The sequence below is a fragment of the Bacillus rossius genome, chromosome 18 (assembly GCF_032445375.1).
Source record: "Bacillus rossius redtenbacheri isolate Brsri chromosome 18, Brsri_v3, whole genome shotgun sequence".
Taxonomy (NCBI): domain Eukaryota; kingdom Metazoa; phylum Arthropoda; class Insecta; order Phasmatodea; family Bacillidae; genus Bacillus; species Bacillus rossius.
Window position 1 is genome coordinate 11,082,965 of NC_086345.1, and position 21,170 is coordinate 11,104,134.

At 34.6% G+C, this 21,170-nt stretch overlaps 1 protein-coding gene across 3 annotated transcripts in view; it reads left to right on the top strand.

Annotated features, from left to right (window-relative positions):
* The window catches only part of LOC134541096 (zinc finger protein 771-like), a 29,514-nt gene extending 18,501 nt beyond the window's left edge, over positions 1-11,013 (top strand). For all 3 annotated transcript variants that reach the window (XM_063384254.1, XM_063384253.1, XM_063384255.1), the window contains exon 5: positions 9,909-11,013. In XM_063384254.1, the coding sequence (XP_063240324.1) occupies positions 9,909-11,008 (1,100 nt within the window). In that variant the 3' untranslated portion in view covers positions 11,009-11,013. The remainder of the gene's footprint in view (positions 1-9,908) is intronic.
* Positions 11,014-21,170: the final 10,157 nt, after the last annotated feature.

Below are 21,170 nucleotides of genomic sequence, written 5' to 3' on the forward strand. Positions count from 1 at the left end.
GCTTCGTTGCGCCAACAATTGTAAGTCCCATTTTCTGGCTGTGTTTCACGTGAAAGCAACGTTCTTGTGTAGTCTGTGGAATGTTGCGTGTTTACAAATACGTGCATACTCGTGAATGTGTTTTATACTGTTATTTCTCGTGGTAAAAATGGGACAAAACGTCATTTCCATTCGCAATCGCATAAATGAATACAAAAGTGAACGGTTATAGGAAAGTGATACGAATATTTTAATGCGCAATTTTAATTTATGTAATCGCCATCTGGAATGGAAAAAAAAAAAGATTTACTTGAAAAGCACATTAAATCTGAGGGACATCAGACTGCAAAAAAAAAAAAAAAAAAAAAAATTCACCGAGAAGTCTGTTGAAAAAAAAAATCGGTAAAACGGCAAGCAACGGTTTCTTTTTTAAAAATATACTTTTCTTCCGTAATGTAAAATGAGATATGGCTAAATTGTGTTTTTTAAATGCTACAAAATGCTAAATTTCAAATTCAAAATGCTAAATGTCATTATTTTAAATGCTATAAATCACCATCTCTACTTATTTTTATTTGGACTCTGTGATCAACCCAGACTGTAAATTTATTTTGTTATTGTTTGTTTATGTATTACTCAATGTTCATTTTATTTTAAATGTTGTCAAAGTTAGTATAGCAGTAGTATTTTGAATTAATGATTAATTTAAGGATGAACGCATCAGAAATGGTCAGTAAATTTATTTTCTTTTGTTTTAAAACAAACGAAATAATATTGTTTATTACTGAGTAAAAATTATTCTTTTAGATAGAATGGGGACTTGATCGATACAGCAGCTAAAACGCAACACATTTTTTAATTGATATATAATTTAATACATTTATTCTAAGATTGGAAAAAACTGCTACTACAAATAGTTTGTAAGAGAATAACGATATTTAATCTATGGAAGATTATACTCTAGTATTGTGCGAGATCTCGAACCTCGAGAAAAATTTCGAGAAATATTGCATTCTCGAACAGCGAGCTAGAAAAATAATTTCTCGAAAAAAAAACGAGAATTTTTTTTGGTACCGGTAACAACTCAATCGATAGTTGTAATTTTATATGTTGAACATTACACACACACTGCCATTATTTTAGTTTAAATGTTTTAAAAATACCAAACGTGTCTGCCTGTTTGGACGAAAAATGATTTGGCGGAACACAAAGCAAACATGATGCAATCATTAAGAGATATTAGACTAGCCGATAGTCAACCATCCAAAACCTTTATCAATAACCGAAACTGTGAATAAAAACTGTCATATGAAATTCCAATTTATCCTGAAAGAAAAACTGCCGTATTTAATTTTTAAATTACGTAAGCGTAATACATAATAAAATACGTTCGAACCTAACCTACAAAATTGGTTTTGTTTACATACACGTTATTACGGTAAAGTTATTAAAAGCATTACCTTTAATTTAGTCATAATATTTTGTTCGGTAATGTTTAATAGCATACTGAAATGTTGATTATTGCGGCAAAATACAAAATTTACTTTTTAACGAACAAAAGGAAATGGTGGTCATGCTGCCAGACCGAGTCTGCTTCGCTGTTCCGTTTCTTATTTCTTTCCAATAAAAGACTGCGCAAGTGATGTGATTATTAAATGGACTGGAATGTAAAGTAATGGATTGAACTTGCAGAACAATTCACTCCCTTGTATTACGTAAAATTACGTGAATGTGTGTGTTCAAACCCGTTGAAAAGGCAGAATAAATAGTATGTTCATCCCATTTCCTTTTCCACCTTTGTTTCACTCAGTCGTAAGACGTCACGAAAGGCCTTTTCACAATACCGCGATGCGACGCGATCTGGCGACGCGATGTAGCGAAGGCAGCGACTTAAATATATGTCGCCAGCTAGCGCACTTCATAATAGCGCGAAGCGATCGCCATGCAACTGGCGAAAAAAAACCGAACCAGCCTCCACTCTGCTGGGGATATTTTACAACATGGTTGTAAACAAAAGTTTTTGTCAGGTATGTATATTTAGATTGTTGTTATTATATTTGTACACTGACTGACTGGTAGAAGCATTTATTTATGGATAGGAATCGCGAAGCCCATAATATATTTCTAACCAAGCATTATTTTTCTCCGTCTGGTTACAATATTTGTTACTAGAAACATCGTACAAACACGGCTTTTTCTGAACTTCATCAATCAGACAGTCTTCAAAACTCATTTCAATTGAACAAAATCCACGTGTTGTTTACTAACATTACTTAGATGCATCAATACATCATTTCTTACCTCTTGTTTTCAGTTATTCTTCTTCTTTACCACAATCTTGTTTCTGATTGGCTGTTATTTCTGATGTCATTAGCGACATCGCCGAAGCGACGAAACAGCCTCGTCGCCAAGTGAGCTGTCGCGCATCGCGGGCGATGTAGTTGTGATTGGCTGGTTTTGTATGACGTCACATCACATCGCGTCGCGTCGCGGTATTGTGAAAAGGGCTTAGAATCCCGCCAAAGCCATCCCTAGTATCAATTTCTTTGTTTTCATTACAGTACCAGAGTTTCCCGTTTACGCGAGCTACTCTGCGGGTATGAATAAATAATGTGACGCCTGTAAAATGTTATTAGGAATATGAGAATAATTTCCTAATACTGCTTTATCTCTAACTGCGGCGTAACCAAGTGGAAAAAAAAGTGTTGCGGGAATATAACAGTTACACAGAAGTAAACTTTGTTGTCAAATTAAACTTTGATTTTACGGTAAAATGGAAGATGTGGACATATCAGTGTGGCAGTATTACACTAAAAGTGGCGATAAGTCAACGGGAACCACGATTAACATGTTAGCTAATAGACTTTTACCTAAGTGAGTGAATGTTTATTTATAATTTAGTGTACGCTTACATAACATGTAGTGCATGTAGGTTGTGCACAGGCAACTAAATTGACATTCTATATGATAAACAACAGTTTTATGTACAGAACAATATATTTTGAAAGTGATATCTAGAGTAAATCTTGATTTTTTTAAAATTTCTCATTCTCGTCTCATTTCTCGCGAGAAAAATATTTTCTTTCTCGAAAATTTCTCGAGGCCTAAATCTCATTCTCGCACAACCCTATTATACTCAAATACCAAGATTTTAAATAATTATTTCTAAGAAGAGAAATTGTAGGTAATCTGTCTCCTAGAGATCGCCAAATTCACTTGATATTCTATGACTACTACGAAGATTGGATACAGTTTGTAATACGAAGAAATGAGAATCCTGTCAAAATGAGAAGTCACAGTTGGAGCCCGGGAAGGATGAACGTCGCGCAGTCCAGTCCTGTCGCTCCATATCCGGAAGTACGGAGGTGTTACGGCGCATATTCCTGCAGCTTGCTAGAGGACGGAGGAGCTGCACAACTACCGCAGTCCTTGACATGTTGAACCAAGGAGTCTCCGAGAGCCTACACGTCTCGTGGTTATCATACATCTAGGTTTGGTCCCTTACCCCATCAACCGAAGACTCGCCGTTTAGAAGTCACTGAACTAATTTCAGTTCAAGCGCAACGAACATTGTTTTGACCGATCTAGACTCGTTAGTATTATAATGAATATCCTCTGTAGTCTGTTCATCTTTAGAGTTATAATCAAATCCCGGAATCGCGATCCCGATCATGATAGTATGACTCAGTACAGATGGAATTTGGTTGTTTCATAATGTGTTTTTATCTTTTGCTGACAAGTACTGCTTGAACGTACCCAGTGGTCCACGCTCTACAGGACTGATTTTAGTTAAGAATTGATAACTTACTAATTTTACCTTTCATTTTATGTGTGACTTTAATTGTACGAAATACTTTAAATAACACTTAAATATTTAACATTTGATAGTGAAAACAACTCTATCAAGTGTTAATAGAATTGTTGATAGTCATTTCAAATACCATCTGTAGCTTAGAATATGGTAGTTTAAGGTAATCTTCATGTTACGTGTTGTTTTATATATGTCAAAGTGTATTGTCACCGTCATAACAGGCACTACACATGAATACGTATAAACAGTACATAAGGATTTTGATTACACTTTATTCCAAGGTCTAAAATTACGATATTATTATTTAACGTACCTTTGAAACACCTTGCCTTGACTTTTACACTCAAGTATCGTAACACAATTCTTATACTGGGATAGTTTGGCTAGAATTGAGGAAATTATTAAATAAATGAAATAATTTCATTTTAGACACAAGTTGGCTCCACAATACTTTTAATTCGTAGCTATTCTCAATTTTCCAGAATATTATTCAGAGCACTAGTTAATGTGTAAGAGTTATTTTGTATATGTATTTATACTGTAACAGGATGTTTCGAAACAATTAATAAATGAAATTCTTGAATAGCCAATAAATATGTTACATCTCTAATGTGTTGTCATGATCTTTACTTGAGGGACCACTCACTAACCAACACTCACATTGCGTAGTTATTAAGAGGTTTGTATTCCTAATAGTTTATCTTTAATAAACACAAATGTTTTCTACCAGGACCTTAGGTCATGCCGGCCGCTTCCTGTTGCTTTGACCGCAGCTGGTTTGCTGGAGACATGTGCGCTAAGCTGATGATATCGGGTGCATATTTGCGGAGTTTTGAATACTTACTAACAATATGTAAACTTAAAGATTTAGTGAAATTTATTTTAGATTTTTTCACATTATTACTCACGTTGACACCTATGAAAAATGTCAAACACAAAACAATAAAAAAAATCTCTAATTACATTGGACAAGGACAACCATACAAATTATATAAAATAATTTTTCCGACAATTGGTCAGTAACACTAAAATAATCACTCGTACAGACCCTTGGAAAATAACACAAAATTAAAAATCACTTTTTAAAAAACGAATCAATTTTCGTTTGCCTTGATTTCACTAGACTTTCGGGCAAAATAAACGACTGGACCTCTTGGAAATTCATCAAATCTTTCGTCGAAGCATTTGTATGCTGATAAAAACGACTGATTGTATCAAGTGCCTTCATCATTGACGTTTTCGACGGAACAGATACGTCACTTGGTTCGTCGTCATTATTGTCATAATCTTCAGATGCCGCTTCGTTTTTATTGGAAGAGACGAGCTCGACAAGTTCCGTGTTCAACTCCCCGTAACTAAACCGTACGCAACGCTTACGATGCAAGTGTGAGATGAGTTATGCTCATTTACGGGCTACAGTCGGCGTGTTTCTAAATAAGTAATTCTCACAGCGGGGCCCTGTCGCACTTGCTTTCGTCGCCACGAGGCAAGCTATGCTCGCTGTGGGGCCCCACCTTGTGCGGTGTTGCCAAGATGGCCACATCAAGCGCGTTGTTTCATTTGCCGGACGCGTGGAATTGTGCAAAGCTGTTTCTCATTTATTAAGTAAATTGTAGATGTTTTCTCATTGTTTTAGAGAAAAATTACAGGTGTTTAATCTATCGCTATAGCGAAAATGATTCACCGCTGCATTCGTTATTTCCGAAATTTTTATCCTACGCAGCATAAGTAAAACTGACAGTGCCGATGGCAATTATCGTTACAGCGGACTTTACGTTATAGACCGCATTCGCTACAACGGACTTTCACTGTAGATCAAATTAACTGAGGGAGTATCACAATCCTTAAATCTTTAAATCTTTCTAGAATTTAATGGTAACTTTACAGGACAATTACCTTAATTAATGTCATAATTCTCAACCTAGAGGGAACTTACAACTGTTATTACACAGCATCTCAACTCCAAACCTGTGTTCTATCCTACTCTCTTACTTTGAGGAAGGGCATACACCTATCCATCACTTAGCACGACTAATTCATTCCTAGAAATGCTCGTGTTATTCGAAATTACATATTCTGAAGCATTAGTGTCCACAAATAGCAAGGCTAATGTATTCCAAAATTGTCTAGGAAAATATACTTTATATAACATAAATGCGTAGTATAACACTCAACGATAAATATGTCTCACCATAAATCTTAATATGCCTCCTATCACATTTTGTATGACAAATATGACACCGTGTAACGGGAGATACGTGGTTATGTACTTTATCGTCAGGCGGCTGCTAACTTGCCCGCCCGGGCGTGACCTTCAACTCACGTCGCATATCTATCCAAACCATCCTATACTGACAGTGAAACCAATATAACTGTCCGGATGATTACATTTTAATTTTTCAAAGTTGAAGTGCTTTTTCAAAATTTTAGTGCTTACCTCCTTAGGCATAATTGTCGCACAATTTATAATAAGATTAAGTTTCAAAAGTAGGGGTGCGATTTTTATGCGGAAAAAAAAATGTTAGGTCATGTTATTCATATAAACCATAACCCATTCATGGAAAGTACGTTTATTTAAAAAGTAGAATAAAAAAAGCACGGCAAACAATTTAAATTAATAAGTCATGAAACAAAAACCTTTCTTCAACTTTAAATAGAAAAACAACTGTGACTCATGTGAGTCTGAACTAACGCATAACTATCGTTGTAGTACACACCACGAAATAGTACGGGCTATCAAATGTAGTAAACTCGGCACAAGACAGAGAGCGTGTGTTGCATGCAATCGGCGAGATATCAATATCAATATTCTACTACGTGTGCACGCTCTATACGGGAAGCAACATAGCCAAACATGAATGATGCCAACTAGCGCAGGCTACATTTTTCTAAACTGTGCACGGTGGCAACACAGGCTTACAGATAAAAGTTATAAATAACGTTTAAAAAGCCTTTAAAAGAAAATTGTGCATGCTGTATTACTTCTAGTTTTGTCTCAAATACTTGAACACAATGCGTTTATGAGTGATCAAGCACGTACAGTTACCGGCAGCTGAATGGGCAGACGTTGCTTTTGTTTGTGTGAATTCCTTGCCACTGGCTAGACTGAGTTCACGGCCCGGTCTGTGGCCAGGCAAGAACGGTACGGCTCAACGGCATATGCGCGGACATAAAAAAAAATTTGGTCCTTTACACTCCATAGCCGCAATTTAAATTGCCATAGCTGATGTTTATGCAACAGCCGATAGCGTAGACAGAACTGCGCGCGCATCTCTTCCTCCCTTGTTTGGCTAACTGTATCCCACGGCCCATGTGTTGTTTACAAAAGTTGAAACAGACTTCGTGGCTTCGTGCCAGATTTTTTTTTGCCTGCCGAGATTTCACTCTAACTGAAATTTACAGACATTCTATTGAAGACTGGGTCAGTAAAATTCACATCGTGCTAAATGAATCCGCGGAATCTGAAGACGTGCTAAGTGAGGGATAGGTGTACTTGTTAGTTTTTCTGTCCTCTACCGTACAAAAATTCAACTAAACCTTTTTTCTTTATGTCCTTACCACTTATATGAAATAATTTTAAAGTTACTTAAATTATCTTATCAAAATTGCACGATAAATAAACAAATTTAAATATACGGTCGTTAATCTCTTTAAGTGCTTATTATTAATGGGAACTCGTATTGAAACAACAGTATGTGTACATAAATCATACTCTGTTAACCCAGGGCTTTAAAATTACCTTAAACTAATCTAAAATGACTTAAATTAACTTATCACATTGAAGTGTTCGGTGCGCTGTGTTTGTAATTCGCGCCGTGCGGCGGGCGTTGGCGCTCCTTCCCTTCCTCGTTTTCCCCCTCCCTGCATCTAGTGCTGTACTTGACTTCCCCTCCTGAGGTGTCTGCGCATGCATGTGGCGCCTTCGGTTTTACTTAAAACTGCGTGTATTGCCTTGAAGACTCTTCTTGTTGGTTAGCATATCATGTAGATAGGTTGTTATAGCCAGTCGGTGCTGGTATTTATTGAATTCAGCATGTAGGTCAGTTAGTTAAATGTAGTGAGTGTGACAGCGGGGAGACTTCATGTAAGTGCTTGTAAGGTGGTGACCCTTACATTCATGTAACTTGTAACAACTAAACTCTTAAAGTATTCTAAATTGTTTATTCGGCCGTCACCTTTGAAATTACTTTTGGCATTATTACCCTTTTCGTTTTTTTTTTATTAATAGCTTGGATTGCTACTCGTGTTTTGCCAGACGTTTCTCCCCGTCATGTCGTTACTCGTGTTTAGGGCTTGTGTTTCGCTTTTGCGTAATGTATGTAATCACGTAGTGTTAAATTGTTTTTCTCTTGATATCTTATGCATTTGAATTAAATTGCAATTTACCTAGTGTAGGTTAGGCCGCTGCCGCTTGCATTAACATTTACGGGTCTTGTAATGTCTAATGAGGCATTTGTCTGTATTAACGTAATTCTCGGTCGCTGCGATGATTGAGGGTTGTCACTCTTTTGCACTTGTTGACGTTAATTTAACGAGAAATTATTCTTTACTATCCAATACTATTTGTCTAAAGAAAATACTAAAGTATTTGTAATATTGAAAATACGTTCACGTATTTTGCCGTGACAATTGTACTAGTGCTCTTGTTCTAGGGGATAATTACTTAATTTTATATAATTGTCTTTGTATCCCTTTGCTAATTAATCAGTATTAATTTCTATGTAAAAGGTTGGTGTAATTGTATGAGGATTTACATGAGGCTTTTGCCCACGATTAAAACGAAATGTGTTAATTTAAATACTTGCTGATTTAGCCTTTGCATCTATCCTTGGCTATTATTAATTGGATTACCCTTTTGAACACTGTTTACTCAGCTCATATTATTTTATAAAAATTTAAGGATTGTGTTACACGCGGTTGAAGGTTCTTGTGAAAGAACTTTACCTGCTGACACTTTCCTATGAAGCTCATGGAAGCCTTCTACATATTAAAATTAAAATTAAAAAAACTTAAAGCTACTGGCTTAACATTAAACTCTTAATGCTAAGTCCCTCAAACTGTCAAACCCGATTAACAAAACATGTACTGACACGTAGCCTCCTACAAGTTACTGAAAATAAACTAACTAGTATTCTTTTCATTAACTTCTACCCTTTAAAACACGCTCTTGTTAACTATGTTCTGCCACAAGAAATTAATATATCCAATAACTTATTCTTTTAGTTAACTTCTAATCTTTTAAATCATGCACTCTTGTTAACTGTTTTCTGACACTTGAACCTACTAAATAAAATAACTTAATTAATCTTCAGTAAATAGCTACTCTAAAAAATTAACCTTAATAATCTCCATCTCTCTCCAGAAGTAGACCCTAGACTGTGTGAACCACCAACATGTACCCGGGTGGTTGAAATCAATTAGTAAACAAAATCCTTAAATGGTCAATAAATATGTTGACATTTCAAATGAGAATCGGATTTTTTATGCAACTTCACTTGAAAACATTCTAAATTTATCAATAAATATTCTAAATTTAGCTAACCAGTCTCTACTAGGAACGTAGGAATCTTAGAGTAACATTAAGTTATTTTGGCAGGTGTCTGGTTTATAAAAATCAAAAAGGACTAGATATTCTTTAGATGTTATATATGTGGTTAATTAATATTATTGAGAGTAAGAGAGTTCGTAGGGGATATTTTAATTCCAAACCACGCAGCTTCAATTCTGGAGAAACCATATTTCTCAATTGTTTGAACAGACAAAAATTTGTGTTTATTCACTGCAATTAGAACGTCTCCTCTTTCTTTTAAAATGAATAAAACTTTCCTGGCATTTATAAAGAAACAATATTGGTTTGTGAAGAAAAGTGCAATTTTCTTTTGTCATTGAACCATGTTTCCGTGAGGCATGTGATTACATTGAATGCATAAAAAATTTTAAAAAAATGTAATTTGATTACCAGTCTCTGATATTTTGATAAGCAATTATCCACTCCTTGGTACTTTTGTCTCTTGATACACTAGTATAAAATAATTGAGGTCATGGAAATAAAAGATATTTTATCAGTATTTTTTGTTTTTATTTCTAAACATAGGAAATGTTTGTGTTTCTGTTCTAGCCACAGCAGCTGGATGGAATGAACCACACAGCTGTGTGGGTTACCATGGCAACACTTCATCAGGATGCATGGGCCACAGATCCCAAGACTCACCAGACACCTGCATCTTAATCAAGCCAGAAGTGACTAACACTGACCCCATGAAATTATCATGCCCCACAAACTGTCACCCTAAATCCACAGAAAATAATTATGTTAGCAATTGTCTACCAATACAACAGCACACTAATACACAAACATACCAAAAACCTATATTATGTCATGTATATTCTGCTAAGTTTCGAAAGTCTAGTAATTTGAAGCAGCACTCTCTTAAACACACTGGAGAAAAACCTTTCTCTTGTCCAGTATGTTCTGCTAAGTTTAGCCTGGCTAGAAATCTGAAGCGGCACTCTCTTACACACACTGGAGATAAACCTTTCTCCTGTACTGTATGTACTGCTAAGTTTAGGCAGGCTTGTACTCTGAAGTGGCACACTCTTACACACACTGGAGAAAAACCTTTCTCCTGTACTGTATGTACTGCTAAGTTTAGCCAGCCTAGCTCTCTGAAGATGCACTCTTTTACACACACTGGAGAAAAACCTTTCTCCTGTACCTTATGTACTGCTAGGTTTAGCCATGCTTGCAGTCTGAAGAAGCACTCTCTAACACACACTGGAGAAAAACCTTTCTCTTGTACTGTATGTACTGCTAAGTTTCGAAAGTCTATTAACTTGAAGCAGCACTCTCTAACACACACTGGAGAAAAACCTTTCTCTTGTACTGTATGCACTGCTAAGTTTAACAGGGCTAGTATCTTGAAGCGGCACTCTCTAACACACACTGGAGAAAAACCTTTCTCCTGTACTGTATGTACTGCTAAGTTTAGCCAGCCTAGCTCTCTGAAGCGGCACTCTCTTACACACACTGGAGAAAAATCTTTCTCCTGTACTGTATGTACTGCTAGGTTTAGCCATGCTTGCAGTCTGAAGAAGCACTCTCTAACACACACTGGAGAAAAACCTTTCTCTTGTACTGTATGTACTGCTAAGTTTAGAAAGTCTAGTTCTCTGAAGCAGCATTCTCTTAGTCACGCTGGAAATAAACTTTTACTTTAATTATATTTGTTATTATTTTTTATTTTGGTATTCAAAACTTTAATGCTATGCAATCACTCTTCTCTGGTATACATATACAGTAATGCATCATTAATACAAATCTGAGGGGACAGAAATTTAACCATATTATAATATTGTGATATGTATTAACCATGCATCCCCAATTGTACTAAAATCATTTGTATAGTAAGTCAAAACAAAGATAAAATATATGTGCAATATTTTAGGACAGTATACTACAATTAGCATAAGAACATTCTTCTAATTAAAAACATGATTGGGCTACATAAAAGTAAACTCAAAATTATTATAGTTTTGGTATGTTGCTGCAACTTATATATATATATATATATATATATATATATATATATATATATATATATATATATATATATATATATATATATATTAGTTCACTGAGAATAATTTGGTAAAAAAAAAAAAAATTTGTTTTTATTTTTTTTAAACACACTTTGGTCGAAGCTACACAACTGATCATAAGCATTGATTGTATATAAATAGAGGTAAAACTCATAATCTCACTTGATATATAAGTACCTCTCTTCCTGTATTTTCTCTTTCTTCAACATATACTTTCAATTTACATGAATAAACAAGGCGTGCCTAAAATCATGACGTAAAAAACCACAAAAGTTTAAACTTATGTTTATTGAAATATTTATTTGTTATGCAGTAGTCTCGCTAATCGTGACCCCACTAGTCCGAATATCCGGTTAATCTGGACGGATCTATAAATTAAATATTAAAGATGATAAAAGATGTTGTGGCACTGACAAAATACTGAAAATACAATTCTAAGATAAGAAAGAGTCCGCTTGCCCTCAGTTGCCGAAATTCTTGCCACCAGTTTTCCGCTAATCGCCTGTATTCAGGGGAGTGACTCACTGTATATCTGCGAGTTGTTTTCTTTGTTTCCTTCAGTCAATGATTACTTGTGCTGGTGAAGGTGCTTATGACAATCATTTTTATTGAGTGGGAGTGTCTTATTGTGTGCACTTAAGAGCAACGTTATGGGTACTAAACATAAGAAAGTGACTGTAACAAAAGAGGAAAAACACCAAGCCTTATTTCTTATTGATGCGGGTGAATCATTAATTTAGAATCGCACAAGATTGAGTGGGAAAAAAAACTGTTTCTGAAGTGAAAAGTCAGAATGAATTTGAATGATTGTTGAATAAGGACAGTTTGGGTAAAGGAAGCATATTAACCCTTTCACTGCTACAGACGAATATATTCGTACGAAAATTGTGTCCTGTGTGTGCTAAGGACGAATATATCCGTCCTATCTAAATAGCATTGCCTGTGCGAAGGACGACTATATTCGTCTCGCTACTTTCGCTTTCACTGCTACAGACCTATAAGTACGTCTATAAACCAACACTATCTAGTGGCCGTTTCTGTAACTTATGTCGTGTTTATCGATCTTCGTGGCCTGCATTCGAGGTTTGAGAGTGTAGATACGGTAACTGTTTTCTTTCCCAACAGAGTGTGTACGTGTCGCATCGCGTGTGCATGCTCGAGAGAACAGTAGTCGATTGTGTCGTGTTCGTACTTTACAACTCGGACAGTTATTTTTTTTGTACACACATAGATAGCGGTTACAATACTAGTTTTTTCGAGCTCAGGAAATATTTTCACACCTTATTGTGTATGCCTTTTTGGTCGCAGAAATGACGAAACTCACGCTGTTTTAAATTCTTTACGAGTAAACTGAAGGCCTACTTGTTATTCATGGTTGTTTATTACCAGTTGATCATGTTTTTGGTTCTTTGAAGAGGATCGTATTTTTAGTGGTTCTGTATAAACGGTATGTAAAATTTTGATTTAGTTCTTTGTAGTATTTACCCATGGCACAAAAAAAATACACAAATTGAGGAGCTGCTAGCAGTGCTTGCAGATAGTGATGGCGACGATGTGAGTAGCATTTCAAGCAGGGACGATGGTTGGGCATCTGATAAATCACAACCAGGACCTTCCACGTTGACGATACAATCACCAGCGAAGCAAAGATTCCCTATTTCACAGTCAGAAAGTGAAACGAGCGATGAAGAGCAGGAATACGAACCAACAGCAAAAAAAATTAAGACCAGAAGAAATAGCTTGTACACAGGGTGAATTTGTGCCTCATATTCATTGTTTTGAAGAAAAAAGTTCTGGTAATCAAACTTGTTTGACTGAAGCTGAAAACGTTAGTGATTTTTTTTACCATTTTTTTTTTCAAAGTCAGTTATGGAGCATATTGCTACAGAAACTAATAGGTACTTTGATTTCATTGTTGAAAGCACCTCTCCATCTGAGCATTCCCGCCTCAGTAAATCGGCAAAGACCAACTGGGAGGAAATTTACACATTTTTAGCTGTCTGCATGCTTATGCCAAGAACAAAAAAAATCAGCATAAACAAGTATTGGCCCCGAGACGCTCTTCTAAAAACACCAGCTTTCCCAGAAATGATGCCCCGAGACCGTTTTCTTTTATTGTTGAGAATGTTGCATTTTTCAGACAACAAAGTTCCTGCGAATGGTGATAGGCTAGGTAAAATTCGCACACTTGTTGACAGTCTCAGGGAGACCTTCAGATCTGCAATGAATCCATTTGCCAACTTGTGTATTGACTAGAATCTCCTGCTTTTCAAGGGAAGATTATTTTTCAAGCAATACATTCCCTCAAAAAGAAGTCGTTTTGGTATAAAAATATTTGTATTGTGTGATTGTGACACTGGTTTTGTGCTAGATTTTATAATCTACACTGGTGATGTGTCTGACATTGAAGAGGCAGGATTGAACCTAGGAAAATCTGGCAATGTTGTGGCAACATTACTGAAACCATACCTGCAAAAATGACACACTGTTTATCTCGATAATTGGTTCTCAAGTCCTACCCTTTTTGAATGGCTACATAGCAATGGTACAAATGCATGTGGCACAGTCAGAAAAACAAGGAAGCAAATGCCCAAAATGGACGAACAGCTGAAGAAAGGAGAAGCTACTTTCAGGTCGTCTGAAAAATTATTAGCACTAAAGTGGTGTGACCGACGAGAGGTTCACATGTTGACAACATGCCATAGTGCCGATATGATGGAGATTTCGCGCAAAAATGGAGAAAAGGTAATGAAACCAAAGTGCACCGTGGACTACAACGAAAACATGGCAGCAGTTGATAGTTCTGACATGATCATCACCTGTATCGAGAGTACGAAAACCTGTAAAATGGTACAAGAAGTTTTTCTTTCAACCTCCTAGACATTGCAGTACTGAATTCTTAAATTCTGTACAAAACGGTGACTGGGAAAAATGTAACAATAGCCCAATTTCAGCTTGCTCTCATAAGAGAAATGCTCGAAAAACATTCAAAAGAGAGAAAAACTGTTCAAAGTGGGAGTAACAGGCGATTTGCCTAACGGCGGTTTGTCTAAACATGAATTCGTTACGGCGATTTGCCTAAAGTCATTTCGCCTAAAGGCGTTTTGCCTAACGGCAATTTGCCTAATGGTGATTTGCCTAACAGTGTTTTTCCTAACGGCGTTTTGCCTAACTGCGTTTTGCCTAAAATGTTACTATGATGACAAAACCTCGTTTTGCCTAACGGCGAATGGCCTGACAGCATTTTGCTAATGGCGATTTTCCTAACGGCATTTTGCCTAACCTAACCTAAGCTAACCTAACCTAAGCTAACCTAACCTAAGCTAACCTAAGCTAACCTAACATAACCTAAGCTAACCTAACCTAACGGCATTTTGCCTATCAGCGGTTTGCCTAACTGCGTTTTGCCTAACGGCGTTTTGCCTAAACGGCGTTTTGCCTAAAATTAGGCAAAACGACACATGCCCCAAAGTGGCAGGCGATCAAACAAAGAACATTTAACCAGACTAATCGGAAGACATTTCCCATCAGTATTAGAGATGACGTCTAAGAAAAATCCAACAAGCAAATGTATAGTATGCACAAAGAACAAGAAACGTAAGGAAACTCGCTACTGCTGCAAGACCTGTGATGCTTCACTATGTATTGTGCCTTGCTTTGAGATATACCACACAAAAGATAACTTTTGAAGACTTGTAGTTTATTTTATGTACAAATGCCTCAATATAAAAGATAACATAACACAAAAAGTTATTAAAATACAAAATTTTAAAAATTTTAAAAATTTAAAAGTTAAAAAAAAACTGTAATTGAAAATAAAATTCCAAAAATAAAAATTATATACACACACACACATACATACATACATACATACATATATACACACACGTGTGTGCGCACACACAAATATATATACACACACATATATATATATATATATATATATATATATATATATACATATATATATATATATATATATATATATATATATACATATATACACATATATATACACATATATATACATATATATACACATGTGTATATATATATATATATATATATATATATACATGTATATATGTATATATACATATATATATACATGTATATATGTATATATACATATATATACACATACATGTATATATGTATATATACATATATACACATACATACATACATAAACATATATACACACACACGCGTGTGCGCACACACAAATATATATATATACATATATATATACATATATATATTTATATACATATATATATATATATACTAGGGATGGGGCGAATCCTGATTTCCTCGTATCCGAATCCTAACTCAAATCCTCGACTGGAATTGCCGAATCTCGGACCCAAACCCGAATCTTTTAATAGATGATGTCCACATATCTAATGTAAGTGAGTTGTATTCTGCTTGCACTAAAAGTCCCTTGACTTTTTTTTTATTTATTTTATTTTTACAATGTTCCGGAGAGCATAGCTCTGTTTTGGAACTATACATGTCACTTTGGCATAATATGACACATAATTTTTCATAACACAATTCATACAAATATAATAAGTTTCACAGGTAATAGTTATCACATGTAGTTTGGTACATTTCTGGTATAAGTGTATATAAAGACAAAATTTTTTTCTTGAGAAATTTCAGTTTTAGTACAGATTAGCGGTTAGGATTTTTTCTATAAATAAGCTAGAGGTCTGCGAGCCTAAGAATTTTACTTCGAGCCGAGTTCGAGCTTTTGTGGTACAGTTACACTTTTGGGAAATTATTTTTATCTTAAACTTAGTATAATGTTTGAATAAAGTATTAAAATGAAGTGGGCTTATTAATTTTGGGTAACTATTTACAGTGTGTGTTTACATTTTGCACTGCTAGAAAAAAATAACATTTTTTTGCATTGAATCTTACCTGTTTCCATTGGTTCATTAGTAACTGATATCATCCAACTAACATAACCAAGTAGGTATATGTTTGTGTAAATGTAACATATCTTTGGAAAAATTTCATCCTTGTCAATTTTTCTGGAGTCCTTACTGAGCTTCAACAAGCTTAGCACCAAAAATCATGTTTGAAAAGTACATTCACATTGTTTCAACATTTCCACTTTTCAACACAATAATTCTGAGAGAGATTGTCACAGAGTATTAACTTATGTTCTTTAATCTATCATGCAGAACAATAATTTATTCTGCACGTTTAGGAGTTAAATTATCTCTACGATTGGAGATGAGATAGTGTTTCCAGCAGAAGAGAAGCATCTCTTGCTGGCAACCTGCTTGGCTGGAATGCTTTAGTAAAATTGCTTAACCTCAAAATTAGTGTCATAAATATCTGTAACTGGTCATTAAAGTTTAATCAATTGAAAGTAATAAGAATAAAAGCATTTTACTTCATTCAATTTACACTTGCAAAAAAAAACATACACACAATAAACCTACATGGAAATTAAAGTCTTTTTCAATATCCTGAAGTCTGAAATATGTTTACTCATGTCATTAAATGTAGAGCTGTATTGAAGAAGCCGATTTTGCCAATATTAAGTTGAATCGGCATTTCTGCCGACTTCCGATACAGTACGCTTGTTAATTTTCGGCCGATATTACTGAAAAACGAAAGAGACTGCCATAACCTAAAAATCCACAAGTACCATTTTCACTTTTCTTAGTAGTACTGCATTCTTTTAGATCGCATTATTTCTTAGCAACATGTGCCAACCGTACATATCAAAGTTTAACATCCTTTTTTTTCAACAATGTTCTTTAATTTAATATGTCATATATAAGTAAATAATACATTACTATCACGGTAAATATACATCTCGGTTGTTACGGTAACTATAGTGCAAATATGGTAGCTATCATGCTTCTGTAGTAATTATGGTATCTACAAAGAATCTTTAGTTCTTTTTATGGTAATAATCTTAAAATAACTATTGGGTTTGTACTGTAATTATGGTACATCATCCATATTTCTTCGTATGTTGTTGTTCATTTGTCTTTTCTTCATATTTACGTGCGCCATTATTTGACACAGGAAGTTTCAGAAAAAAAAATAACGGACTTTATATCATACATTTAATGGCGTAAATGATGAGACCTTCGGGCAATTTAAACGCTTTATACGGAAAAACCTACCATGCGGGACCTCGTAAGCGAGTTTTACTGTTTTTTTTTCCATAAATAGTAAAAAACCGAATCCTTTGACGAATCCTATATCAGACCCGCCGAAGCTTCGAATCCCTAGGATTCGGCGGATTCGGCGGATATTGGATTCGGTCGCCCCATCCCTAATATATACACACACACACACACATAATGTTAACTTCGCCAGTGCGATCAAACAAGGATCTGAATTTTATGATTTCATAAAAAATAAGTTCAGCACAGAGGGTGCAACACCTACAAACATAGCTTAGCAACAACATAGTGAGCTCCTACCCTCGTCAATAGCAGTGAAAGGGTTAAAAAAAGAAACCCAAAAAAACAAAACTTTATACGAGGTTTTGTACATTTGGTTTTGCCAACAACGTGAACAAGGCGCTCCGCTGTTGGGTGCAACATTACAAACGTTCGCACTCACACTGATGACAGAGTTAAGAGCAAGTGTTTTCTACGAAAGTCTTAGAAACACTACAGATTGTGGCAAAATGTTCTCATTTGACTGTCAGAAGAAACCCCCAATCCTAAAGTTACCAGATCAAAATATCTACTCTTCTCACCAACTTCACCAATATAATATGACTAATTGTGAAAGGTCTTAAGAATCCACAAACCAAACAAAACACATTAATGTGCACGTGGTCTGAATCTGACGATTATAGAGGATCCAATCATATTGATTCAGCTTCGCATCAACGTTTATTAAACACACCTTTAGAAGACACTCATGCAATGTAAATGTATGCTGACAGTGCTGCAGTACAATCTAAAATTCCAAATTGATTGGAATGTTGGCCAAGATCCTTCTTAAAGATCTACCATGCAATGTGAAAAATTCATGTATATTCTCCAGTCATTGGACACTTCTTCCTTCTACCCCATGGACTTTTTGGCTGCTTGTAAAAAAAATTTCAGAAAAATGGAAACAGTTACAAGTCCTTCACAGTACATACAAGCTTTTGAAGAAATTGTAAGTCTTCCAATAGGATTGAACTTTTAATGCTATGACTGAAAGTCAAACTGTGCAGAAAGTCTTAAAACAAAAAAGTTGAAATGTTCTACAAAAGTGATCAAGGGTTGCCACTATATGTAAACAATCCCCTGCTATCTGTCTCAGACCTGCAGCCGACAAAATTACCTGAGGGAATCCCTGTGAACAAACATAAACTAAGTGATATTTGGAAACTGCTGAAGAAACACCATTGTAAAGTTTGGGTTGGAAAATAAGAATTGCATTATTTCAGAAATATTTTATCAAAATGAATGGATAATTATACTGATTGTGAAGACAATGATGAACCAATGGAAGAAATAATTGTTAGTGTGTGAAGTGAAGCTATTTTATATAGTACTGCATTCCAGTTATTAAAAACTAAAAACATTTTTTCTAGAGACATTTTAGTTTCTTTGTATTACAATATATTTAATATTAGTGATGGGATTTTCGATACTTCGATACCTCGATACCTTCGATACTTGATGGTATCACAAAGTATTGAGTATCGAAACAGTAAGTTCAATACATTTTTTCGATACCAGAATGCTTGTTCATTTGTATTGAATTAAGATTTGAGTCGCCATAGTACAAAATACAACTACTAGAACAGCTTATTAGCCATAATTATGATAACCAATAGGCTTACATCTGTACTAAAACTGAAATTTCTCAAGAAAAAAATTTTGTCTTTATATACACTTATACCAGAAATGTACCAAACTACATGTGATAACTATTACCTGTGAAACTTATTATATTTGTATGAATTGTGTTATGAAAAATTATGTGTCATATTATGCCAAAGTGACATGTATAGTTCCAAAACAGAGCTATGCTCTCCGGAACATTGTAAAAATAAAATAAATAAAAAAAAAGTCAAGGGACTTTTAGTGCAAGCAGAATACAACTCACTTACATTAGATATGTGGACATCATCTATTAAAAGATTCGGGTTTGGGTCCGAGATTCGGCAATTCCAGTCGAGGATTTGAGTTAGGATTCGGATTCGAGGAAATCAGGATTCGCCCCATCCCTAGTGTGTGTGTGTGTGTGTATGTGTATATATATATATATATATATATATATATATATATATATATATATATATATATATATATATATATATATATATATATATATACAGGGCTCGATTTTAGCACCTGTCCGCCTGCCCGGGACAGGCAAAATCTCGTCCGGGCAGGCAATATAAAAAAGGCAACTGTCCGGTGGACAGGTGCAACTTGTGACGCCAAGGTTATTCGCACGCACTAATGCAGCAGAGGTGATTAATAACATTTATGTGACCGTGACCGCAAATAAAACGTCTTTGACAATATCTATAAATAAACAATAATGGCTGAAAGTGAGTTTGATCCAGCACCAGCAATAAATCTCTGGTATCATAATGTTCAGAGAAAACGTCGACCCTTCCAGCCTCCTTATCGAAGATGTTCAAGACAGAATCAGCCAAGTAATTCGTGCAGTGACTCAGACAGTGACTCATCTGAAAATGATGATTAAATAAGGATGTTAAGTGTGTGATAAAAATAGGTGCAAAATATAGCATAAATCCTTTTTTCTCACTTTTTCAGCGACTTTGAAATTTTTTTTATTTGGGTAAAACAGCGGACAGGCAAATTGGATGGCGGACAGGCAAATTTTCGATTACACCTGTCCGTTGGGCAGGTTAAAATATTCCTTAAAATCTAGCCCTGTATATATATATATATATATATATGTATATGAATATATATATGTATATGTATATAAATATATATATGTATATATATATGTATATATATTTGTGTGTGCGCACATGCGTGTGTGTATATATGTTTATGTATGTATGTGTATATATGTATATATACATATATACATGTGTATATATATATGTATATATACATATATACAAGTTATATATATGTATATATATATATACATGTATATATATATATATATATATGTATATATACATGTGTATATATATGTATATATACATGTATATATATATATGTATATATATATATATTTATATGTATATAAATATATATATATATACATGAATATATACATATATATACACATGTATATATGTATATATACATATATATACATGTATATATGTATATATACATATATAATACATATATATACATATATATATATACATGTATATATGTATATATACACATACATACATACATACATAAACATATATACACACACGCGTGTGCGCACACACAAATATATATACATATATATATTTATATACATATATATATATACTAGAGATGGGGCGAATCCTGATTTCCTCGAATCCGAATCCTAACTCAAATCCTCGACTGGAATTGCCGAATCTCGGACCCAAACCCGAATCTTTTAATAGATGATGTCCACATATCTAATGTAAGTGTGTTGTATTCTGCTTGCACTAAAAGTCCCTTGACTTTTTTTTTTATTTATTTTATTTTTACAATGTTCCGGAGAGCATAGCTCTGTTTTGGAACTATACATGTCACTTTGGCATAATATGACACATAATTTTTCATAACACAATTCATACAAATATAATAAGTTTCACAGGTAATAGTTATCACATGTAGTTTGG